The sequence below is a fragment of the Petaurus breviceps genome, unplaced genomic scaffold, assembly GCF_028583685.1.
Source record: "Petaurus breviceps papuanus isolate PSGF00001 unplaced genomic scaffold, PetGlider_PUasm1.0 90721, whole genome shotgun sequence".
Classification (NCBI taxonomy): Eukaryota; Metazoa; Chordata; class Mammalia; order Diprotodontia; family Petauridae; genus Petaurus; species Petaurus breviceps.
This window is the reverse complement of record NW_027187322.1, coordinates 4133590-4157249: the sequence shown is the minus strand read 5'-3', so window position 1 is coordinate 4157249 and position 23660 is coordinate 4133590. Positions and strand designations below refer to the sequence as shown.

The window sequence follows — 23660 nt, the reverse complement described above, 5'->3', positions numbered from 1 at the left end:
AGGGATTTGTAACACATTGACAGGGCATGGAAGGACGCAGAAAGGGGGGGGGGGGGGGGGGGGGGGGGGGTGGGACCTAGGAGACAGGACTTGAGAGTTCCAGGACCAAGGAAGGACAGTGTCTAGCCTAAGCCCACCCAGGCAGCGACAGCGGTGGGGCCATGGTCTCTCCTCTTAGCCCCAACAGTTCACATCTCTGAGAGAGTGAGAAGCCAGTGGGACACATCTTCCAGGCCCTCGGGAATCCCCAGGGCAAAAGCCCGGAGTGGCCAGAGAAGGGCAGTGACTGGCCCAAGGTCACAACACCCGGCAGCAGGGCTGTGGGACCCCACAGAGCAGCAAGGACTCAGGCGGGCAGATAAATATACAACATTTATACAGGGGCAGGCACAGTTGGGGGGCCAGTCACGGAGAGAAGATGCCCTGGAAACGGGCCTTGTCCTCGAGGTCCTTCTGGCGCAGCCGGTGCTGGAGGTCACGCAGCTCGCGACTCACCACGGGGCCCAGCGCCGGCTGCAGCTGGAGCACTTTGGCAAAGTCAGCCTGGGCCTCCCGGGCATTCCACACCGCCGCGTGGGCCTTGCCCCGCTTGAAATAGGCCTTCACGTTGTCTGTGGGAGGTGCCAGGCAGAGGGGGTGAGGCCCTGGAGGCTTCCGCCGGGCCCCTCCTCTCTGCCCTCACCCACCAGAAGTAGCCACTGACAGAGGAAGCCCCGGGGGAAAGGGGCCTTGCTAAGGTCACACACGTCCTAGGGCGCAGAGCTGGGATCTGGGTCCAAACCCAGGCAGAGACAGTGTGCCACGCAGGTGGGAGGGGCCGCGGGAGGAGGAGGGGGGCGGGGCCATGGGGCAGGGACCGAGGAGGAGGAGGAGGAGGTCGGGGACCGCGGGGGCTGACATTGGGAGGGGGCCGCGGGCCAGGGGCGCCGCATCGCGCTGGGCGCAGGCAGCGCCCCGGCACTCACCCTCGTACTTGTTGAGGATGGTGGAGCAGTGGTCCAGCACCTCATAATACTCCTGGGCCACCAGCTTGCACTGGCAGTAGTTTAGCAGAAGCGGCGTGATCTGCAGGTCAAGCTGGATCCAGTCGGCAGAGCCCGGCTGCTCCTGGGCAGGCGAGAGAAGGGCACGGATCAGGGCGGGGCCTGGGGGCAGAGGCCGAGGCTCCAGCCCCCTCCCCGGCCCCCACCTTCATCTGCAGGTTCTTGAGGCAGGCGATGGCGTCATAGTACTTGATGGAGGCCTCCTTGATGCGCCCCTCCCGGTACAGGCGGTTGCCTTCCTCATGGATGAGGGGCACGGCCTTCATCTTCTCCGCGTCACTCATGGCCCATGGGTCCTGCTGGTAGGTCCCGGGGGCCTCGACCTGTGGGCACAGGGAGCGGGATCATGCCTTGGGAGGGCGTCAAAGCCGCTTCAGCCGCTGGGCCAAGAACCACCAAGGGGGCGAGGGCATCCCCATGGATAAGGCCCTTCCATCGTCATCCTCTCCGGGGCTCTTAGAATTACTGGGGGGGAGGGTGTCTTAGAACAGAAAATAACAGAGCTGAGAGGAGGCCTTAGAACATAGAACATGGACTTTTAGAGCTGGGGAGCCTTAGAACATGAAACATCAGAACTGGGAGGGCCTTAGAACATAAAATAGCAGAGCTGGGGGTTCCTTTGGCAATCATCACCCCCATTTTACACAGGACACCTTAAGGCAGAATTTAAACCAGAGTTCTTCCCACTTGACCCCCTGGTTCTCCTCGCACAGGTCTGACTAGGTCAGTCCACTGCTCAGTAACCCCCCCCCCCACCCGGGGGATCCAGGACCCCCACGGCCAAGCAGCAGCTGCCCTGTCTGGGGCTAGCTGTCCTTTCATCCAGCTGCCTTTCCAGCCCAGTAGACACCACTCTCCTTCACATACCCCAAGGCTGGCCAAACGGGCCTTTGTGCCTCTATCTGCCCAGGACATGGAGTCTTCCACCTCTACACTTTTGCACAGACTTTGGGGGTGTCCCGTTGCCCTCCCCCTCCCTGCCAAGCTCTGCCCACCTCCTACATGAAGCCTTCCCTGCTCACTCCCTCCTCCCCAGCTGCCTGTGGTCACTCTGTATAGACTCGTCTCCCCAGATGAAATGTAACCCCCTCCCTAGGGTCTGCCCAGACCCTAGCACAGGGCTGGACATAGAGGAAGCTCACTGGCTACTCAGTTAAACAAGGAGGGAGGCTCGGTTTCCTAGCCTATAAAATGGGGCTGAGGTTACAAGCCCTTCCCTGCCCTGCCTTTCGAGGACCCAGAGAGATAAAGCACAATATTCCTGTCCCCTGCTCTTCTCCCATGGCCTCCCAAGAGTCTAGGATTTCCTTAGCAGGACACGCCTTCCCCAGTGCGTAGATGATGATGGTCTTTGGGAATTGCTGGGGCTGAGAGGCCCCTTGGTTCTGAGCAAGGCTGGTCCCGGAGCCCAGACCCCAGACCCAGTACCTGGCCTAGTAGGCGGGGCCAGCCTGCTGAGGCTGGCATGGAAACTAGCCAGGACTCTGGTGCAGGGGGCACTGTAGGAGGACCCTGGGCAGGGGTATTCCTGACTGGAGCCTCCCCTCTGGGAGACCAAGGCTGGCCAGGCCACCCAGCCCAGCAGGGCCTCCCCTTGACCTTCACCTTGATCATTTCTATGTGGAAGATGAGGGGCTGGGGGCGCTGCTGCAGTTCATCCAGGTCGGCGTGGCCCAGGGAGCTGTGCTCTTGCATCTGGGCAATGCCACAGCAATGCCGCTGGCCCTCCAGGGGGTCCTTGCCTGCGGCAATGTTACGGAGACTTTTGGATACCAGCGGGTACAGGACCACATGCTGCGGGATGAGAAAAAATGAGGCTTTAGAGCTGGGAGGAAGCTTAGAACAGGGGATGTCAGGGCTGGGAGGGCCTTAGAACAGGGGATGTCAGGGCTGGGAAGGGCCTTAGGACAGGGGATGTCAGGGCTGGAAGGGGCCTTAGAACAGGGGATGTCAGGGCTGGAAGGGGCCTTAGAACAGGGGATGTCAGGGCTGGAAGGGGCCTTAGGACAGGGGATGTCAGGGCTGGGAAGGTCTTAGGACAGGGGATGTCAGGGCTGGGAAGGTCTTAGAACAGAGGATGTCAGGGCTGGCAAGGGCCTTTGGACAGGGGATGTCAGGGCTGGAAGGGGCCTTAGGACAGGGGATGTCTGGGCTGGGAAGGTCTTAGAACAGAGGATGTCAGGGCTGGCAGGGGCCTTAGGATAGGGAATGTCAGGGCTAGAAGGGGCCTTTTACAGAGGAAGAAACAGGCCCAGGGTGGGGGAGTCACGTGTTGAGGTCACACAGAGCATTGGCACCAAGGGGGCCTGGCACAGCATAGGGAAGGGCTCTGTGAGTTGTCCCAGGTCTCTCCCAGCTCATGTCCCACTGCTTCTAGCAGGTCCCAGCGCCTGCGCACCTGGGTGTGGACACCATTCTCACCTCCACCCAGGCTGGATGACCCTCACTCATCCACGCCAAAATCTAACACTCTCCCAAGGCTGCCTCAAGCTCTACTTGCCCCAGTGGAGGCCCCTGGCTAACATCCAGCCACAGGGCCCTCTTTGCCCTCCCCAGAGTGTCCACTCCCAGGGGGCAGGCCAGAGTCCAGCACAGCCAGCAGGTTCTCAGAGCATCTTGGGCTCTCCCAACTTCTGACCCACACAGTTCTACCCTGAATTATAATCCATTTCAAAGGATCCTGGGCAAAAGTCCTGGGAAGGGCCTGTCTATGAAAGCTGAACAGAGAACATGAAAACCCCGGCTGTCAGAGCAGAGGGCTCTGGAGTCGCTCCCCGGTTCTCCAAATGATGGTCAGGTAGGCAGCATGATCTCAAACCCCTCCAAGTTCAGTGGAGGCAGGTCCTCAGCCTCTCAAATGGAGATTCCTCCATCCCTCCAGCTGCTGGAGGATGCCTGGACAGGGATGTAGCGTCCCTAACACGCCTACTGAGGGCGCTTGCCCCAAAGAATGTTTTACCCAAAAAGGAGGAAGGAGGAGGGAGGGGCAGCCAAAGGAGCTAAACGGATCAGTACATCCAGAGAGGGCGTGATGTGGCCTTAGAACTGTCCTCTGCCCTGACCAGACCAGGTTTGGAATGGGGAACTCATCTCTGGGCACTACATTACAGGGAGCAGTCCAGAGAAAGGCCGGTTAGTTAAGGGACCTGGAGAGTCCCTGCCCTTGGGGAGGGATCCCCTTTGTTCTACTTGGCCTGGAGGGCACACCTGGGGGGGGGGTGGCAGGGTTGCAAAATGACAGATTCAAGCTCCATAGTAGGAGGAAACTTCCCAATGATGACCCAGTCCCTGTGGGATGGTGGGGGAAGCCCACTGGTCAGGGGCTCTCCGGAGAGGATTTTTGTGTGGGCCCAGGCTAGGCTATCCTGCTGCCCTCTCTGAGATTCTGTGATAAGCTTCGAGCAGAACGGGCCATGCTTCAGCACCTGGACTTGAGCTGCCAGGGAGGTCCATCTCCATTCCACTGTGCCCGCCCCCCAGCATGCCCGCCCCAGCTTGGTCTAACCAGGAACATGGAGGTGGGGGCCTCACCTTGACATCACAGAGGAACTCGGCCACCTCGCCGGGGCGCATGGTGCGCACGATCGTCTCCCACACGGGCAGCTTGAACTGCTTGCCCAGAATGAGCTCCATGGGCTTCCCCCGCTGACGGCTGTCATCAATGAGCGCCCCCTCCTCGTCGCTGCGCAGGGTCCGGAAATGGAAGGTGGCCTGGGGGGCCAGCCCGTCAGGACAGCCCCGAGAGCCAGGGGTCCCCAAGGGGCAGCCCCGCCTCGCCCTCCCCTCCCCAGGGCCGGAGGGGCGAAGGGACCTGCTGGGAGGGGGAAGGGCGGGGCTGGTGCTGACAGTGAAATGCGCAATGTCAATGTCAGGACCACCTCGCTGGATCTTCCCCCCACCCCCTGCGCAGAAAGGGCTTCTGTCATTCCCATTTTACGGACCAGAAACTGAGGCTCAGCTGGCCCAGGTCTTCCCTCTCCCCTTTCAGCCCCGCTCCTCCACACCCCGAGGACGGTGCCTAGAGTACTGTTGCCCCTCCCAGATCTATAATCAGAAGGGAAGGGTCTTGCTCAGGGACACACAGCAAGTCCCGGGGTCAGAGTTGAGCCTCGCACCCCGTCCCCTCCGGCGCCTCGCACGCGCTGAGACCTCCTGCCCGGCCGCAAGGCGGCGCTATGCGGCAAAGGACTGGCAACGCCCAGAACCGCGGGGGTCAGCGCTTAAGGACCGGGGGCGGGGCCGACACGCCCGGAACCGCCCTCGAAGCAAGCGCTGGCCAATCAGGACCAGAAAGCACATGAGTGCTGGGGCCGCGGGCCAACGGGGGGCCCCGAGGCTGCGCAGCCGCCCGCTCCGGGGCCTCCCCCCGCCCCGTTCGACTAGCGGGACAGCGGGGAGGCGGCGAGCGGAGCCGTACCTTGGTCCCGTCCCGGAAGTCGGGCAGCTCCCCGGTGCCCTCCTGTACAACCCGCTTCTCGATGCCCTCCGCCCGGAGCTTCTTAACCAAATCCGCCATCCTGCTGCCCCGATGCCCTCCTCTCGGAAGCTTCCGGACAATCTCGGCAACTTACGGAAACGCTTCGTTTTGACAGCTTCCGGAATCGCAGTTTCGGCAACTTCCGGAGGCGACTGCGGCGCCATCTTTACTGAGGGTAGAAGCCAAAGTTGTTGGCACATGCGCAGGTGGAGCCATCCTTCGCCCCGCTAGTTCCCTCGTTCACCGAGGCCGATGGGCGGGAGTAGCTCTGAAAAGGGAGACCGAGTCGCAGAATCTCCGAGCCAGAGGCCTTCCAATGCAGCTCGATTCAGGCTGGAGTCATAAGCTCCCACCGCCACTCCCCTTGCATCCAGCCCTCTTCCCGAAGACGTCTGGGGACGGCTCTTTGCATGCGGCCGGAGTCTTCGCCGCCGCTGGCCGCACGATGTCTCTGGCTCGGAGCGGAGTAAGGCAGCGTGCTCACTCTGGGGCAAGAGCGCAGTGTCCGGAGGCGGGGACCCGGGTTCAAATCCCGCCGGAGCCTCGGCGCCCCGAGAGCCCAAGGCCGATCTCCGGGCCGCGGTGGGCAGCAAGCGCGGGGTTTGGCGGGCCCGGCATCTCTGAGCTGCCCTCGACTTCGCCACCATCTCACGACTGTGTTTATGAAAAGAAATCACCTCAAATTTAGAGGACTAACGCAGAAAAAAACAGAAATAAACTTGCATGTGCTGTTTCCAGTGTGCTTCTAGCATCTCAACTCTAAGATACTGGGGGAAGGGAATGAGCATTTATGGAGCACCTGCTGTGTGCCACACAGACCCACTATGTGCTCACACTGTGCTAAGCACTTTACAAATGTTAGGTAATTCTCACGACAATCCCGAGAGGTAGGTGCTATTATCACCCCCATTTTACACTGGAGGAAACTGAGGCAAACAGGTTAAGTGACTTGCCCAGGGTCACACAGCTAGTAAGCGTCTGAGATTGCCTGAAGTTGGGTATTTCTGACTCCAGGCTCAGTGCTCTCTATCCTCTGTATCAGGTATTAAAGTTTGAAGCTGTGCTAGGATTTTATAACTACCTTGTATAAGAGGTTTTTTTCCCTTGCTCCCCTTCCTTTTCGATTATAAATTTTCTCGCCCAAATGAAGATTAGCTTAGCATAATGGTTGGGGAAATGGACTTGGGCCAGGAAGACTTGAGTTCAAATCCTGCCTCATCACTTAGCTGTATGACTGGGTAAATAAATGACTTCTTTATGTGTGTCAGCCTCCTCTTCTGTAAAAGGAGGCTGGATTTGATGGTCTCTTAAGACTGCTGGGTGGCTCAGTGGATAGAATAAGGACCCTCAGGGCTCAGACCCAAGTTCAAATCTGGCCTCAGATACTTACTAGCTATGTGACCCTGGGCAAGTCACTTAACCTCTGCCTTGAGAAGGAAATAGCAAGCCACTCCAGGATCTTTGCCAAGAAAACCTGATGGACAGTACTGGCTGCTATAGTTGGTGGGGTCTTGAAAAGTCAGCTATGACTTAGCAACCACAAGACCCCATACATCTCTAAATCTGTAATCCTATGTGGGTGATCCCACATCTGCTGAGCCAGCTTCTGTCCCCCCACTCCAGTCCATCCTTCAGCCACAAAGTGATTTTCCTAAAGTACAGATCCACCCATGTCACACACCCCCTACTCAGTCAGCTCTAGCAGGCCCTCATTGTCTCCAGGACCAAATGCAGAATGCTTTGTTTGGCATTCAAGGCCCTTCCTAGCCAGTGCCCTTTACCTTTCCAATTGTCTCCATCTTATTCCCTAAAGGACTTTTCCATCCAGTGACACCAGCCCCCAGGCTGTTTCATGAACAAGACCCTCCATCTCTCAGCTCCAGGCGCTTTATCGGACTGTTCCTCATGCCTGGCTCGCTCTTCCTCCCCATCTCTCGCTACCAGCTTCCCTGGCTAAAATCCCACCTTCTACAGGAAAGCTTCCCTGACCACTCTTGATCCCAGGGTCCAGCCTCTGTTAATTACTTCCTATTTATCCTGTCTGGACCTTGCTTTGTGTACATTTGTTTGCCTCTTGTTTCCTGCATTAGATTGTAAGCTCCTTGTGGGCAGGAACTGTCTTTTCCCTTTCTTTTTGCTTGGCACAGGGCCTGGTACGGTGGGCACTTTAAAAATGGTTTTGGATTCCTTGATAAAGGCTGCTGCCCATCCTGGGCATCTTGTCCATATCCTCCCCAAAGTCCCTTCACGTGATACCCTGGAAGCCTTCCCCCCTCTCTTGCCATGTGACCATCCCATCCCTTACTCCTGTTCCTTCTCCACATTCCTTGAGGGCTCCTCTCATATCCACCATGTCCATTTCCATTGCCATTCATGTGGTAATTATTGTTAGTTCTGCAGAGTCGGGGTCCTGCATCTTCCTGCCACACAGCAACATTTGCAAAACTTTTGTCTTGAAAAGACGGGCCTTTGCTTTACAGCCATGTTGGAATGAGTGAAGGTTCTTTGCAGTTTCCCAAAGGCAACCCCAGCCTGCTTTCATTCTCCTTTTCAGCTCTGGGCCCAGTTCAGCATCCATCCATACTGTCTGTCCCAGGTACAAATACCGCTGGACAAATCCTAGTATGACCCTTCGGTGCATGTTGAAATCTGTGCACTAGACATTTTCATCCACTTGGTCTTCTCTGTGTTGATGTCCAGAACAAATGCCTTTGAGTGATTGCAGATCTCTTCCCAGAGGCTCTGCTATGTCTCTGTAGCATGAGATGCTGTTTTCTACCATTTTACTCCCAATGGTCAGGAGGCTGTGAGTTCAATAGAACTTTCAGAATTGGAGTCAATCCTCTCACGCACCACCACTGCTGACTTATCCACTGAGGCTATGTCATAGCCTTCAATATTGTTGTGGCTCGAGGAATAGGGAGGCTGGAGGAGAGGACAAGAGACGGGAGCAGCTGGTCAGAGGAGTAGTCGGAACACACAGAATTTATTGATTCAGTTAGCCACAGCACCCAAAAACAATTACAATCTCCCCATCGATGATCACTGATTGCAGACCGTAAGAGACACAATAATGACGAAAAAGCTTGGAATGTTGTGAGAATGACCACAGTGAGCCGCTGATAGGTGTGTGAAGCCCCAAGGCTGGCGGTGGTGCTGGCAGAGCTCAATGCAGGCTTGCCGCAAAGCTCCTATGAGTCACAGGGTGCCTGTGGCTGTGTGACGTGCTTAACACAGTGGCTGGCCAGCCTCAGGAGGGGCTTCCTCCCTCCTTCCCCAGCATTGGGGATGGCCAGGATCGGCCTTTCCTCGTTCCCGATCCTCTGACCATCGATTCTCCTTCAGGACGTTCTCTGCTCTCCTGGTCTTCCTACCATTGCTCTGCCCACTCCTTCCCAGTTTCCTTTGCTGATCCTCCACCTGTCTCTTACCCTCAGTGCCTCTAAGCTTTCTCTTGAGCTGCAGTCCTGATTCACCAACTGCCTTCTCAGCACCTCAAACTGAATGTTCTGCAGGCATCTCAAATTCCTATCTGTACGAAGTTCTTTGCATGACCTACATTGGATGGGGTGGGGGGTAGGAGGCAGAGCTGAGTTGATAGTTTAGGGGTCCCCTCTCCCTTCCCCCAGGGGTGGGGGGGACCACATGTGGCCTTCTAGGTCCTTGGGTGCAAACCTTTGAGTCCAAAGGGTTGCGCAACAAATCCTTTTACGAAGAGGCTTTGTTCTGGGAGGTTTGGATGCAGTCAAAGGGCTGCCCTGGACAACCTAGAGGGCCCCCTGTGGCCTGAGGCTGAAGGTGCCCATCCCTGCCCTTCTCTGTCTTCTGTCCCTAATCTCCTGGGCCTTTCCCCTTTATTGAATGAGAGGGGCCAAGGGGAAATACCACAGCTGCTTTTCAGAACTGATGTTTTCATATAGTTGCATTCATGTCAGCCAGGGGAAACAGTGGGTCATGATCCTTGGTGACTCTGGGAGGTGACAGCTCCTAATACCCTCCATTAGTCAGGCGTTTGAATCAGGTGTTAGTTAACATTTGGGCAGCTATATGGCTCCGTGGATAGAGCACTGGGCCTGGAGTCAGGAGGCTGTGAGTTCAAATGCAGCTGAGGACACTGACCAGCTGTGTGACCCTGGACAAGTCACTTCACCCTGTTTGTCCCAGTTTCCTCATCTGTAAAATGAGCTGGAGAAGGAAATGGCAAATCCTTCCAGGATCTTTGCCAAGAAAAGCCCCAATGGGATCAGAAAAGTTGGGCACAGCTAAACAACACAACATTGGGATTATTTTAGACATAATACTATTGCATGCTTAATTGCCCACAGTATAGTGTAAACATGACTTTTATATGCACTGGAAATCCAAAAGATTCGTGTGACTTTGCTGCAATATTCACTTTCTTGCAGTGGTCTGGAACAGAACCTGCATTTGAGCTTCACAATAACACTTAGAGGTACGTGCTGTTATTATCCCCATTTTACAATTGAAGACACTGAGGCAGATAGCCATCCAGTGACTTGCCCAGGGTCACACAGATAGTGCACAGTCTGATGCATTGAAACTCTGGTCTTGACTCCAGGCCAAGCAATCTGTGCACTGTGGCGCCCTCTAGCGGCCTCAGGGGAGCACGCTGGCCAGGACTCCAGAGCTAGCATTAGGAAGCCTGCTGCCCACAGGTTTACCCTCAGAATACCATCTGGGGACTTGGTCTTGCCAGCGCCAGTGCAAGTTGTGGGGGTGGGGCATGACATGAGTCAGTCGGGATCCCGAAGGGTTCTCAGCAGAACGCAGAACTTGAGCTGCACCTTGGAGGATGGAGATGCTAAGAGGCAGAGGTCAGGAGGGAGCATCCCAGCCCAGAGGGATGGAGGAAGAGGGGAAGAGCAGGAAAGTGTGGCTGGACTGTACGGTGTGTGAAAGCAGAGGATGGGAACAAAGCTGGAGAGGGAGGCTGAGGCGGCTGCATGCCCTGGGAGGACTGGGTGTGTGCTTTCCTCAAAGGCAGTAGGGAGTCCCTGGGCATTCTTGAGCAGAGGAGTTCCATCTTTAGATTTGTGCTTTGGAAAGGTAATATTGGCAACTCCGTGGAGGAGAGATTCTAGAGGGGAGAGAAGTGGGGCAGGGAAGCCAATCGGGAGGCTGAAAGGAAGAGGGGCTGCAGTCCTGAGCCACCATGGAGGCAGAGGGAGTAGAGAGAAGGAGCAGAAGCAAGAGATTGGGCCAGTGATTGGATTTGTAGAGTAAGGGGAACTGAGGAGCTGAGGACGACTCTGAAGATGCCTCAGTTGGGTGACTAAGACAAGAGAGAAATGGAGAGAAAGAGAGGAGAGAAAGACAGAGAAGAGAGCTAGAAACTGAAAGGAGAGAGAGGAGAGGAAAGAGGGAGGGAGAGAGAGTGGGGGAAGAGAGAGGAAGAGGAGAGGAGAGAGGAAAGACAGAGAAGAGAGAAACACTGAGAGGAGAGAGACAGAGACAGACAGAGACAGACAGACAGAGAAGTTCCAGGGTGGAAATTAGGTGGGGATGTGGATTTGGAAGTCCTTGGTGTAGCGATGTCTTTAACCAATGAGAGCTAATGAGATTGCCAAGGGAGAGAATGTAGACAGAAGAGAAGATGCCCAGGACAGCACCTTGGAGAACACCCAGTTAGAGCGGGGACTAGGAATGATGAGCCAGCAAAGGAGATGAACAATCCGACAAGGTTGCCAAGATAAAGCAGTGCCCAAGGTCAGCCAGGAAGTGACGGAGGCAAGATTTGAGCTCACACCCTCAGACTCCAAAGCCAGCCATTTTTCTCTTTGTCATGAAGTGCTGGCACAAGGGATGCCCAAATGGACGGCTAGCAGACCCTCAGGGGACGAACTCTTGGGAGAGAAGTTGCTTCTCTTAGTGAGTTAGCACCCAACGTGCTCTCACTGTCTTCAGACCCCCCTTCACCTTTTCCCTTGGGCTCTCTTCTAGAGGTTAGCAATTAGGGATTCAGGATTTCATTCATCCTCCCCCACCTTTCCTCTTCCCTCCATTGTAGTTAACACCAATTAGCTGAGTGGTCAGAGAACAAAGTCTGGAGTCAGGAAGACCTGAATTCAAATTTGACCACCGATACCTAGTAGCAGTGTGACCCTGGACAATTCATTTAATCCCTATTTGCCTCAATCTCTTCTGCAAAATGAGGATTGTAAGAGTGCTTACTTCCCAAGGTTGTTGTGAGGATGTGCTTAGATAATAATTCTAAGTCATTTAGCGCAGGTGGCCTGAGAAAAGGGGCGTTTCAGGAACTTGTCTTCCTCCTGGGATTGACCCTGGGGAGATAGGATTTCCTGCTAGGGCGTCCTACTTAAAGGACAAAGCCTGTAGTTTATGTGGACAGTGCCAGGGGACCTGGAAAGCATTGCCTGAGCTCTAGGCCCTGAACTATGGTTAACTTTTTGAGAGAAGAGGAGTCGAAACTCTCAGGAGGCAGGAGCCAGATAGAAATGTCGTTGGGAAACGTTTAACAAAAGAAATGCAACGCTGCCCGGAGCAGGCTCCTCCGTGGTTTTCTGAGCCCACAGGGGTCCTTTTCTATGTGTGTTTCGATTGCCTGTTATAACCACTGGGGGGGGGGGCACAATTTTGTGGGAAAGCCACTGAGCAGCACTCCAGCTTTCAGCTCTGAAAGGAACGAGGAGCTCAGGGACTCTCTGAGTGCTTTGTGAATCTGCTTCCAGGATCCTATGGTGCTTTGTACCTCTGCACTTCTGTGGCTAGAAGGAAAGGCTATTCTGTCCTCCTCATGTATTTGTTACTTACATTCGGGGAAACTGAGGCACCAACTGCACCATGGCTATCTGGGCTTTTCCTGGAGTAGCTGCAGATGGGGACAAGGAAACAGAAGAAGACTGAAAATTATCCCTTTGGGGTCCTGTCCTGAGACCCACCTATTCAGTGCCTAGCTGAGCTTTCCAGTGACCCTGCCACCTGATACAACCCATCACCTTAGTCTTTGTAGCTTGAGAAATTACCGCCTAGTAATAGTAATGGTTAGCAGACATTTACACGGCACCCCTATGTGCCAAGTACTTTATTATCTCCTTTGATCCTCGAAACAGTACTGGGAAATTGCTATTATTAGTTCCATTTTGCAGATAAGGAAACTGAGGGTTTAATGACTTGCCCAAGGTCACACAGCTAGGTGGCTAAGCAGATCAAGGGCAAGGCCTTGAGTCAGGAAGACTCCTCTTCCTGAGTCCAAACCCAGCCTCAGGCACTTACTGTGTGACCCTGGGCAAGTCACTTAACTCTACTTGCCTCAGTTTCCTCATCTGTAAAATAAACTGGAGAAGAAAATGACAACCCCTCCAGGATCCACCCCCACAAGGGGACACCAAGAATCGGTAAGGTCTCATGGCTTAAGTAAGTAGAGTCTGAACTTGAACTTGAGCCTTCAGACTCGGGGCCAGAACACTAGCCACTGCAGCCCAGCAGGCCCTACTTAGCAGCAGATAGGTAACAAATGCTTGCTGGCTGAAGCGCTGCGCTTGGCTTTCTTCTCTAAGTTGTGCTTAACTCCGAGGGCCTGAGCTTCCTCGGCTGCCAAGTAACACTGCTGACCCAGACTGAGTTTGCAGGCCACTGGAACCGTCAGATCTTTTTCAGAGGAATTGCCCCCCACATCTAGCGCTCCTTAGTGAAGTGGAGTTTCCTCCTTCCTGGTCTCGGCTCCTCCTTCCTCCTTCCTCCTTCTTCCAACCAACTCACCCCCACCCCCAACTGGTGCCCCTCCCTCCGCCTTCCCTCCCCGGCTAGGTGAAGCTATCCGGCCATAGGCGGTTGACTGCTCCTGCCTCGCCTCCCGTGGGGGTGTGGGGGCACTAGCTCCTCCTTCGCCCCTTTCCCAGTAGCCCCCTCCCCCTCTCCCACCCCACTCTAGGGCTGGAGTGAATGCCAGCGTCCCGGGAGGCGAAGGCGAGGTTCGAGGTAGATCTCGGTGCCAACTGGCCAGTCCAGCGGCCGCAGCAGCGCAGCACGGACCATGGGCCTCTGAGAGCCGGCCCGGCGGGCCAGCTGCGGGCCGCTGGGCACAGCTGCAGGGCAGCTCCATGCGGGGGTGCGAGCCATGAGCAGCGGCCGCTCCGAGTTCAGCATCGATGATGCCTTTGAGCTGTCCCTGGACGAGGGGGGCCCGGGGCCCGGGGGGACCCCCCCGCGCTTTGGGGCGCTGCACTTTGAGCGCAAGGGCCGGGGAGACGCGGAAGAAGAGGGCGAGAGACAGTCTCGTCTCAAGTACCAGGTGAGAGAGCCCCGTCCCCCTTCCCTGCCCTCCACGCACTAGCCCCTGCCCAGCACCCCGGGTTCTCGGCCTCAGTTGCCTCGTCTGTGAAATGGGGAAATCGCACTGGATTCTCGCCAAGGGCCCTACCAACTTTGGCTCCCAGGATCTTACTGGGTCCCTATCTGGCCCGAAGCCCAAAGTCATAAGACTTCAGACTGGAAGAAACCCTAGAAATCAAGGCCCCCTTAGTTACAGATAGGAAAGAGAGGAGAGCTGCCCGAGGCCCTTGCGAGGCCCATGCGTCCTGGTGATCTGGTGATCGGGGACTTCTCAGTCAGACAGAGCCCCTTCCCTTACACAAGCACACACCTTGCCCCCAGACTCAAGTCCCCTTCCCAGGCTGGTGTTCCTGCTCACAGACACCCTCCCCTCACTGGGCAGGCACCTCCCAACCTCGGCCCTTACCCAGCCTCCTGAGCCTCCCACCTCCGAACTGGTTTCGGTTTCTGTGAATCATCAGACTTGTTAGGCTGGTAAGCAGCTGTCAGGACAATCAGGGCTGCCTCCAGCCTGATGGGGGGAGGGCTGGCAGAGGAGGTGGGGGTCTCAGGACTCCTCTCCCCAGGCCCAACAATCAGAGCCGGGTTTTTTTTTGGAGCAGAACTTGGAGAATGACGACGATGGTGCCCGGATCCCCTCAGATGCTGAGGGAGCTATGAAGCTCAGGTTAGGCTGACCCCCTGGCCCTCCCTCCCTCCCCCAGCTCCTGGCCTGCCCAGGGGCCCCCTGCTCAGCATGGCCTCTTCCAGCAGGGACCCTGGCGGATTTTCCACCCGAACTTCTCAGTGCTCCTTCAGTACCATCAGCAACAGCACCCAGCGCTCCTATGGGGCCTGCTGCAGGTGAGGGGTGGGGCCTGCTGCAGGTGAGGGCAAGGCCTCCTCCCTCCCCGATGCCCTCTCCAGCCTGCCCCATCCTCCCCTCCCTCCCTGATGCCCTCTCCAGCCTGCCCCATCCTCCCCTCCCTCCCATCAGGGCACTGGTCTTGGAATCAAGAAACCAGTCTTAACTGCACCCCCTGACTCGATCTGAGACTGGAACCCCTCTGGGTCTCAGTTTCTCCCTCCACAAAATGGGGATAAATGAGAGGATTGGCAGTTCTTTAAAATGTTATACAAATGGGATCTATTATTTTTACTGCTACCAGTATCATTATTTATGATTTCTTGTCTGGCCTCAGCTGGACACAGCACCCCCTGATCCAGAAGAATCGCCGGGTGGTTCTGGCCTCCTTCTTGCTGTTGCTGCTGGGCCTCAGTGAGTGTCTGGCTCCCTGGCCTGCCCCCTCTTGTCCCTAGGGGCCGGATGGAGCCACAAGCCTGGTCAGCCTTCCCATTATGAGCTGGGGGGAGTTGGGGGTGGAGCTGGGCTCTGGGAGGGAAAGAAGGAAGGAAGAAAGGAGGGACGGAGGGAGGGAGGGAGGAAGGAAGTCATGCTTCAGGTAAGGAGTGTGGCCTCTAGGCTTCCTTCCAAATCCAGCATCTAATTCTAATCTTTAAAATCCATCCATTGACTTTGTGTCCAAGAGAGTGTGGAGACAGTTTAGGGATCTGAGGAGTGCTTGGCCTCTGGAGACCATGGGGGAGGGGCTGGAGGAAACCCCAAGTGTAGAGAAGATACCTGTGCCCTCCCAGAGCTCTCATGGCTGCCCAAATCTCTGATCCCCGACTTTAACAGCAAAGCTGTGTGAGCTGGGCCAATAGCTTTCCCTCTCTGGGCTTCTTTCCTCATCTTCTAAAATGGTACCATGTACCAAACCCTAAACTAGGTGTTGGCCCCCAAAGGCCTCGATGAAGCCCAAGAAGCTGACATCCTACAGGGGAAAGAGCCGGGCAGATGAGTAAATAGAAAAGAAACATGGGGGAACTTTGGCCCATTCGGTGGAGGTGGGGGCAGAGAGTATGGAGAAAAGACTCTCCTTACTGTCTGGGCGACCTCATCTGCAGAATGAGGGGATTGGACGGTTGCTCCAAACCTGTGGCTCTGACTGGGGGGCTGGGGAAGAATCAGGAGGGGCCTCACTGAGGTGGTGGCACCTTCAAAAAGCCTCAAAGCAAGGGGAGAGGTGTTTCTGGAGGGATTTAGGGGTTAGGTCCAGAGATCAGTAGAGAATCTCTGACCTGACACCCCCATTCCCTCTCCTGCCTTCTGACCTCTCTCCTGACCGCAGCCCTCATCCTCATTGGGGTAGGACTCCAGGTGAACCCTTCTCCAGGTGAGAGCCTTTCTTACCCTAGGAGGTGCCTGAGGGATGGGGTGGAGGATCCCCAGCCTCCACCAGCATCTCCGGCCTCCCTCCCTTTGCTTTTCTCAGGGACTGCCCCCAGGGCCTGGCCTGAGTCCAGCCTGTCCACCTCTTCCCCCACAGGTGTCTCCAGTGCCATCTTCTTTGTGCCTGGCTTCCTGCTGCTCATCCCTGGAGGTGCACCCCCAGCCTGGTGGGGGAGGGGGAGGGAGGCCCCACTTCCTGGGCCGAGGTGGTGACAGGCCCCTTCCCTTTCAGTGTACCATGTCATCTTCATTTACTGTGCTGTCAAGGGTCACCGAGGCTTCCAGCTTTTCTACTTGCCTTACTTTGAGAAATGAGCCCTGAGCCTGAGCCTGGGATGGAACTCAGCAGCCCGGAAATGGCCACAGCTGGCCGGATACTTGGAGGCTGGGAGGGAGGAAGAGGATGGGGAAGGGGGTGGCTGAGGAGAGGTCCTGACAAAGGTAACTCCTCCACAGGGTGTCCCCTCCCCGTCCCCCAGGCTTAAGAGCTGAAAGAGACCCCAAGGCCAGCCAGGCCAAATGCCCTGCTCCCCCCAGGGAATGACAGTGCCTTGCCCAGAGATGGCCAGCTAGTCAGCAGAGGAGTCCAGATTCGAAGCTGGGCCTTCTGCCTCCTAACCACTACAGGATGCCTCTGAACCTGCTGGAGAGGGAGCTGGACCCCATGGAAGGCTTCACTCAGGGGAGAGCTCCTTAGCCCAGCACTCTGTGCCCCAGCCCGCCCCAGGACCCCTGGAGCTCAGAGTCGGAGGCTTTCTCAGGAACTTTACTGCTCCTAGGTCTGCCCCATCCCTCCTCCTCCTGTGCCCTCCTTCCTCCCTGGGTTTCCCTGGCTCTGGGGCCAGGCCTTCCTCAGCCCCACCTCTGCCCATCCTGGTGCCTTTAACTTATTAGGAGGCCCCCTCGGCCATCCTCACGGCTAGGGTCTTCTGTCCCAATAAAATGGCATTTAATTCTGGCTGGGAGAGCGGGCTCCTTCCTCTTTTCCCCTCAATCCTCACCTGCCTTGCTCCCCCACCCCCCAAATGGGACAAGTTTAAAGATCATGGCTCTTTTAACCTCTAGTGGTAGGCCACATAAAGAGTATTTTCCCCACTGTACAGATGAGGAAACTGACCCAGAAGGGTTCAGGCACTTGCCCAAGATGCCAAAGGCTCTACTGTCCCAAGGAGGCCTGCAGACCTGGCTCTCTCCACCCACAGGGCAGGCCTTCCCCTTTGAAGTCTCTCTGTTGGCATTATTTTATTTTTGTACCATCTTCATTTCCAAATAAATCCCACTTCCCTTCCCTGGAGAGCAATCTCCTGCAACAAAGAATGAGAAAGAAAGGGAGAGGGGGAGGAAGCAACTTTATAAAACTCACCAACACATCAGCCAAGCCTGGTAGCACATACAGTATTCGCACCCATAGTCCCCCACCCTGCAGAGCCCTCCTCTTTAAAAAAAAAGAAAAAAGGGGGTTGTTTTTGTCTTGTCTTTATGTCCTGTCCCTGACACTTCATGACTCCGCCCTCTCCCTTGTAACAAAGCAGAGCCAGACAGAACAGCACAGGAGCCAGTGTTGGCCTCCTTCCCCACGTGGGGTCCACAGCCTCTGCCAGAGGCTGGACACCTGCTGCACTGTCCGACTGCTCAAGGCCACGCCCGTGAGCTGCCTCCCTGTACGTTGTCCCTGGGCTGGGTTTTCCTGGCTCTGTCATTTGATCCAAATCTCCTCATTCTTCCTCTTCCTTGCAGAGTAGCACTTTCCATTCCAGGGTTGGTCCCTGAGTCCCCTTCTTTGGATTCCCTGGGCCCTTGGCCCTCCCACCTCTCCAGCCTGGGCTGTGCTCCCCTCCCTCTCCCCCTTCCTTGGATGCTGTATTCACAAGTGAAGGAAAAATGTTCTGGCCAGGCTCTGGAAAGACCCAAGTCACGGAATCCCAGAGTTGGAAGGGACTCTGGCCCGAAGGAGCCTTCCTGAGACAGGCTCTGCCCAAAGACCTCTAAGGAGAGGAGCCCTGCTGCCTTCTAAGCAAGGCCAGGAGCCCTCTCTGGGCCCCCTGTCGTTGGGAGGCTCTTCCTGTTGTCTGGACCTAATTGACTTCAGCCCCTTGTCCCCATTCACTGCTCCCCGTCCCTTCCTTTGGGGCTCCAGCAGCACAAGCCTGATCTCTCCTCCACACAGCCAGCTCGGGGCCTCCCTGAAGCTTTTCTGCTCCAGGCTCAGCACCCCCAGTTCCTCCCAGTAGGATGATGGTCCAGGATCTCCTCTGGGACCTTCCTTCTTAACCTGCAGAGCCCAGAACTGGGCACAATGGGCTGCTTCCCCAGGCTGTGGCATAGGGGGAGTCTCAGGGTCTCCTGGCCACCCTTGCCTTTGAAGGCCAGAGCTTTGTCAGGTGCCTCCCCCAGCTTCTCCTTGACTTGGTCTCCAGGGCCTCGATTCCTTAGGCTACAGGACTGAGATCAGCGAGAGGGTTTGGCACCCACCCCTCTGGGTTACCCCTTCTCCTTTGACATTTGTGAAGAACTTTACACGCATAGTTCTCTCATTGGATTCTCATAGCAGCCCTGCTATTATATCCCCATTTCATAGATGAGGAGAGTGACACTCAGAGAAGTTAAGTGACTTGCCCAAGGTCATGCATCAGTTGTCAAGGGCAAGCTTTGTAGGGTGACTGGATGGCCCAGTGGATCGGGTTGTTCCTGGTTTTTCAGTTAGGACGAAGAGGTCAAATCCTGTCTCCAGTACTGAGGAGATGTGCAGATTCTAGGTAGGTAACTGAATTAACCTCACCTGTCCTCAGTCTCCTCATCTGTCTAAGAGGGGACTAAGAACTCCTGCCTCCAGCAGTAACATGACTAATGTACTTGGCAGACTGTAAAAGGTGGTGTAAGCACGAGTTCTTGGGAACCCAGGTCTCCTCCACTGGCCCGGCCTGGCCCAGTGTTTTAGTGGGGAGGCCCCTTGTGTATGGAGCAGAGAGATGCCTCTGAGGTCCCTTCCAGGGTGCTGGAATCCTGCGCCTTGCGTGCAGTGCTTGTGGGAGATGGTGAGAAAGACAAGAGTGGGAAAAGCCGTTGGCGCCCCATGCTTGCTTCCCCTCCAGCCCTAGGCCGCAGGGGCTGTTCTGCACCTTGAGGCCCTCCTTCCTGCTTCCTCCAAAGGTGCTCTAGGAAACCACTGGCCTTAGGACCCCCCGGGGGCACTTTGTCAGCACAGGCTCCCTTCCCAAGGAGTCTGGAGCCCCAGGCCTTTCTTCTCAGGCTGGCAGCCCCTGCTTCTTCCTCCTGGCCGCAGGGTGGCAGATGCCCCGGGGCCAAGGGCACCCAGAGAGATTGACGTGGAGATGGGAATTGGAGGCCAGTGTCCTGGTTCATAGCCCAGTGCTGGCTCCCCCAGGAGCCATCCCAGAATGTGGGCCATGCTAAGAAACTGGCACCCGCCCAGTCTCTGGCTCCTGCTGATCCAGAGACCTCTTTCCCTGCCTCTTCATGGGACAGATGGAGGACAAAAGGCTGGGCAAGCAGATGGATGGTGCCCTCTGCTCCACAGCCATGGGCCCAGAGCAAGAAAGGGGTATGAGCAGCCAGGGCAGGAGGGGCACCTGGGGAGCCAATGAGGAGGAAGTCCTAGGGCCCAGGGCCAATGAAAGCATCTGGCCAATTCCCAATGCCTCTGACAGCATCCCTCCTGGCCCTGCCCTTCTTGTGGCTATGACCCTAGCTGGACCCACTCTGCCTTTTTGCCGCATTCACTCAGACAATTCAGCAAGTACCAGCTAGTGCCAGTGTGCCCAGCCCTTGGTGGACTGAGGTCAGGGAGGCAGGAGAAGGGGTCAAAACCCACCCTTCTCCTTGCAGAGACCAGACTCACAGGCAAGGCACAGCAATAGACTCTGGGACAGTGCAAGACCTACTGTGAGATGGGATTCCTGAGATAAAAAAGGCCAGGGTGAGTCAAGGACAGCTTCCTGGAGGAGGGACAGGATGGATGGGCCTGGACTCAAATCCCAGCTCTGCCATCAACTGTGTGACTTGGAAGGGACCTCAGAAGCTGGCCCTTCCAATCTGCTCATTTTGTATGTGGGGAAACTGAGGCCCAGGAGATAAAGCGCTTTGCCCAAGGTCACACAGATGGTCAGAAGCAGGATTTGAACTCAGGTTCTCTTTCTAGATGTCAGGAGGGGCTGTAGAGATGAGGCAGGTGTCTGGTGGCATGGAGCTGACCTGCCCCCCTTCCTTTCCCTGGGCCTCAGTTTTCCCATCTGTAGACCTGAGGAGAGGGCTGAACTAGATGGCCTATCTAAGGCCTCATGCAGCTCTAGATTCTGGAGGTGATAGGGATGGCCCAACCGTGCGAGTGCTTGGCTCGGGGAGCGGGGAATACCAGCGAAGGAAGGGGAAAACATAGGCCAGCCAGATGTCCCAGCAGAAAGAACACGGGGCCTTATCTTCCTCTGGGGTCCAGGAACCTTGAGCTTAGCGGGCAGACAGCATCATCACGAACTCTGGGGGAGAGCGGAGACAGAGCAGCTGAGGCAGGGGAGGCTGAGGTGGAGCAGAGCATCATGGGGGTGCACTAGGGGGCGGAGCCCTGTTCTCACCATCAAAGTCCACGTGTCCATCTCGGTTGAGATCGACCTCTCTAAGGACCTCTTCCAGCTCAGGCCCCACCAGGGGCTCCCCAAGCAGTGCAGGGGCAGCAGCCCGAAGCTCAGCCACAGTGATCCGGCCATCCCTGTCTGCATCGAACTGCAGGAAAGCCCAGCAAAGGCACTGAGCCCCCTGCCCCCTGCCCCCTGCCAGCACTGGCCCTGCCCATCCAGGCCTCTGCCAGGAGCTCCAGCCAGGATAGTCCTTCCCTTCCCCTCCCTAGCCCCAGGGTCTCCTACCACCACCCTCCTCCATACAAGCACACCCCCACACACACACACATACACACACACTCCTCCCTACCTCTCGGAAAGCGATTCGAAGTTCCCGGATGCCCAACATGTGTGCTGTCTCTTCTCGGAGCTTTGGCCCCATCAGCTCCACAAATTCTTCAAAGTCCACACAGCCACCCACTGCAGGACCCAGGGAGGAGCTTAGCATGGCCGCCTGGGCTGTGCTGGGCCAAGGCATGCCTCTAACAGGGGCCCTGGGGAGCACTCACCCTAGCTGGGGGGCCTTAGGACCCAGGCTCACTCCCTTAGAACAGGGTTGTAAGGCAAGTATTTGTAAACCTTGGATGGCTTTGTGCCCTCAGTGGGCCCAAGACCATGACCCGCTCTTCCACCAAAGGAAGTACCCCCACTCCTCACCGCCCTTACTGGAAGGCCCTGGATCAGACATCCAAGAGATCATGTCCGTCCCTAGCCCCGGGCTGCCTTCTCCTGGGGCTGCAGAAGGTTGTTCCATCACTCCACAGCATGAAAACTCAATCAAGAGGACTCTAACTTGAAGGCCCAGAGGATGGGCTGCTTCCAGAGCCCCTGTGGAGGGAGTGCTCCCCACCTATAGGCATCTCCCAAAGCTCTGTCCTTCCCCTTCTCACTGGGCCATCTCCTCAGCAACCTCTAGGCAGAAGCTGGGTCTGACCTTGTCACTCTCCCCATCAAGAAGTCTCAGATCAAATCTGAAATCCTTCCTTTGGCTTTTAAAGCCCGGCCCCGCCCGGCCCAGCCCCTGGATCCCTTCTCAGTCTCCTGATACTCAAGTTCCAAGTTGCATCCAAACGCTCAATGACCCGACAACATGGCTTCCTGGCTGTTCTCTGCACACCACGCTCCATCTCCCACCTCAGTGCCTTTGCCTGGGCTATGCCCTATACCTGGAGTGCTGCAGTCCCTCCCCTCTCCTGCTTAGTTTTCCCAGCTTCCTTTGAGAGTCTCCTCAAACAGAACCTTTTCCAAGATCCTCCTGGCCCTCCCAGCTTAGAGCCTTCTCCCAGATGACCTTCAGTCTACTCTGTCTATTAGGCCGAAGGTAGCCAAGAGCAATGGAGGCAAGAAATTAGAGCTCTCCTCCTGGCCCTGCTCACTTCTGTCTCTGTTGTCCTGGGGCAGATCTCTTTCCTTCTCTGGGCCTCAGTTTCCTCCTATGTAAAATGAGGGAGTTGGACCAGATGACGCCCCAGTTTTACGATCGCGCTAAAAGTAAAAACCAAAACCTTTCCAAGGATGGACCAGGGTCATCTGCATCCAGCCCGGCTGGTCTCCTGCATCCCCTGTATCTCTACCCACAGCCCTGCCCAAGCTCACTGACGCTCCAGACTGGTGAGATCCCCTAGGGAGGAAGGGGTGAATCAGATGGGGAAGGCCCCTCGAGGCCACTTGCCTTTCCCCTCTCCTAGGCTGTCTGCCACCAGCTGACCCTTCGGGGAGGCCAGGAAGCGGCCCTTGTTTGGTTGGGCCTTCTTATAAAAATTAAGTAAAATGAGGAAAATTCAGTCAACGTCACCAGACTAGGCTTATGTGAGCCAGAGGAGTGGCCTCAGCATCCTGGAGCTGTGACCATTAGGACACAGACAGAGCAGGCAGCTTTGGGGTGGCCAAAGGTCCTACTACAGATCTCCATTTGTGTGGAGAGGACTTCCTTCCAACCCGAGGGAGAGCCTCTCTCCAGGCCTGGGCTGCCTGTCTACAGCGTCAGGGATGAGAAAGCTATTAGAACCGGTGAAGGGTCAGATGGGGAGGGAACTTAGGGCATGGAAGAGAGAGCACAGTGTCAGGGAGGGAGGATTTTACAGGCCAGAGCACACAATGCAGATGCATAGAGAGAGGGATGTCGGAGCTGGGAGGCCCTTTAGGCCCTTGAGTAGCAGACTCAGAGGAACTCTTAGAACATAAAGCACAGAATTGCACCTTTGGGAGAAGTCCTAGAACACAGAGCATGGAATGTCAGGCCTTAGAGATCATCTCAGGCCCTTCTGGTAACTAGGTTTCCCCAGCCTTGCAGCTCTTGCTTGCCAGACTGAAAGGTTCCTCCAGCCACACCTCCCCCTGCAGGCATGGTCTGACTCTATCCCACTCCACGGGGCTCCAGCTCCCCCTGTGCCTGCTGCTGGTCCCGCCCCACCTCCCATACCCACTGTGCCCAGCCAGAACTCTCCCCCCTTCCTGGGCCTTGGCCCTGTAACGGTGCACTGTACACACACACACACACACACAAGCACCCCACGAGTGTGCCTATATGTGTACACACATGTGCACACAATGCACCCCATGAGTGTGCCCACACACATACACACATGTGCATGCACATGGCACACTGATGCAAAACACCCCACAAACACATGCACACAACACGCCACATGCACGCACACATGTGCATGCACATGCACACCCCATGAGTGTGCCTACACATGTACACACATGTGCACGCACACGTCACACTCATGCACACAACCTGACACATGCACACACACATGTGCATACACATGCACACCCCCACGAGTGTGCCTACACATATACACACATGTGCACGCACACGGCACACTCATGCACACCCCCTACAAACATGCACACACACCCATGAGTGTGCCTATACAAGTACACACATATGCTGCACACATCACACTCATGCACAC

General features: G+C 56.2%; 3 protein-coding genes across 9 annotated transcripts in view; 1 reads left to right on the top strand and 2 right to left on the bottom strand.

The window, feature by feature from the left end:
• Positions 1 to 353: 353 nt before the first annotated feature.
• AIP (aryl hydrocarbon receptor interacting protein) lies at positions 354 to 5854 on the bottom strand. 3 transcript variants are annotated; one of them, XM_069066497.1, is made up of 6 exons: positions 5461 to 5854; positions 4575 to 4725; positions 2649 to 2837; positions 1190 to 1366; positions 966 to 1107; positions 354 to 611 (listed from the first exon to the last, which is right to left on the bottom strand). In XM_069066497.1, the coding sequence occupies exons 1-6, from the start codon at positions 5718 to 5720 to the stop codon at positions 406 to 408; spliced, it is 1125 nt and encodes a 374-aa protein (XP_068922598.1). In that variant the 5' UTR covers positions 5721 to 5854; the 3' UTR covers positions 354 to 405. The 3 variants fall into 3 exon arrangements, with proteins under 3 accessions (XP_068922598.1, XP_068922599.1, XP_068922600.1); XM_069066498.1 differs by having other exon boundaries at positions 4575 to 4754; positions 5461 to 5699; XM_069066499.1 differs by having other exon boundaries at positions 387 to 611; positions 974 to 1107; positions 4575 to 4754; positions 5461 to 5699.
• Positions 5855 to 13291: 7437 nt separating this feature from the next.
• On the top strand, positions 13292 to 17063 carry TMEM134 (transmembrane protein 134). Of its 5 annotated transcripts, none has more exons than XR_011164044.1 (7): positions 13292 to 13792; positions 14538 to 14676; positions 15015 to 15091; positions 15603 to 15674; positions 16005 to 16049; positions 16149 to 16256; positions 16338 to 16356. XR_011164044.1 is itself a non-coding variant. In XM_069066492.1 (7 exons), the coding sequence occupies exons 1-7, from the start codon at positions 13619 to 13621 to the stop codon at positions 16418 to 16420; spliced, it is 645 nt and encodes a 214-aa protein (XP_068922593.1). In that variant the 5' UTR covers positions 13308 to 13618; the 3' UTR covers positions 16421 to 17063. The 5 variants fall into 5 exon arrangements, 4 of the variants coding, with proteins under 4 accessions (XP_068922593.1, XP_068922594.1, XP_068922595.1 ...); XM_069066492.1 differs by lacking the exon at positions 15603 to 15674 and adding an exon at positions 14436 to 14500 and having other exon boundaries at positions 13308 to 13792; positions 14584 to 14676; positions 16338 to 17063; XM_069066493.1 differs by lacking the exon at positions 15603 to 15674 and adding an exon at positions 14436 to 14500 and having other exon boundaries at positions 13315 to 13792; positions 14587 to 14676; positions 16338 to 17063.
• Positions 17064 to 20273: 3210 nt separating this feature from the next.
• Positions 20274 to 23660, bottom strand: part of LOC138144726 (calcium-binding protein 4-like) — a 5355-nt gene continuing 1968 nt past the window's right edge. Inside the window, exons 4-6 of the mRNA XM_069066121.1 lie at positions 21047 to 21156; positions 20695 to 20842; positions 20274 to 20598 (exon numbers count right to left, since the gene is read on the bottom strand). Of these exons, the coding sequence (XP_068922222.1) occupies positions 20570 to 20598; positions 20695 to 20842; positions 21047 to 21156 (287 nt within the window). The 3' untranslated portion in view covers positions 20274 to 20569. The remainder of the gene's footprint in view (positions 20599 to 20694; positions 20843 to 21046; positions 21157 to 23660) is intronic.

What these genes read in the sequence shown, in the direction of transcription:
- AIP (XM_069066497.1), bottom strand. Translation starts at nt 5,720, where the DNA reads ATGTGCCAACAACTTTGGCTTCTACCCTCAGTAAAGATGGCGCCGCAG. An exon ending in AGTTCCTCTGTGATGTCAAG is followed by an intron (nt 2,838 to 4,574) that starts GTGAGGCCCCCA and finishes CTCATCCCGCAG; the next exon opens with CATGTGGTCCTGTACCCGCT. An exon ending in CATCCTCAACAAGTACGAGG is followed by an intron (nt 612 to 965) that starts GTGAGTGCCGGG and finishes CACCTCCCACAG; the next exon opens with ACAACGTGAAGGCCTATTTC.
- TMEM134 (XM_069066492.1), top strand. Translation starts at nt 13,619, where the DNA reads ATGAGCAGCGGCCGCTCCGAGTTCAGCATCGATGATGCCTTTGAGCTG. An exon ending in TCCTATGGGGCCTGCTGCAG is followed by an intron (nt 14,677 to 15,014) that starts GTGAGGGGTGGG and finishes GTCTGGCCTCAG; the next exon opens with CTGGACACAGCACCCCCTGA. An exon ending in CCTGCTGCTCATCCCTGGAG is followed by an intron (nt 16,257 to 16,337) that starts GTGCACCCCCAG and finishes CTTCCCTTTCAG; the next exon opens with TGTACCATGTCATCTTCATT.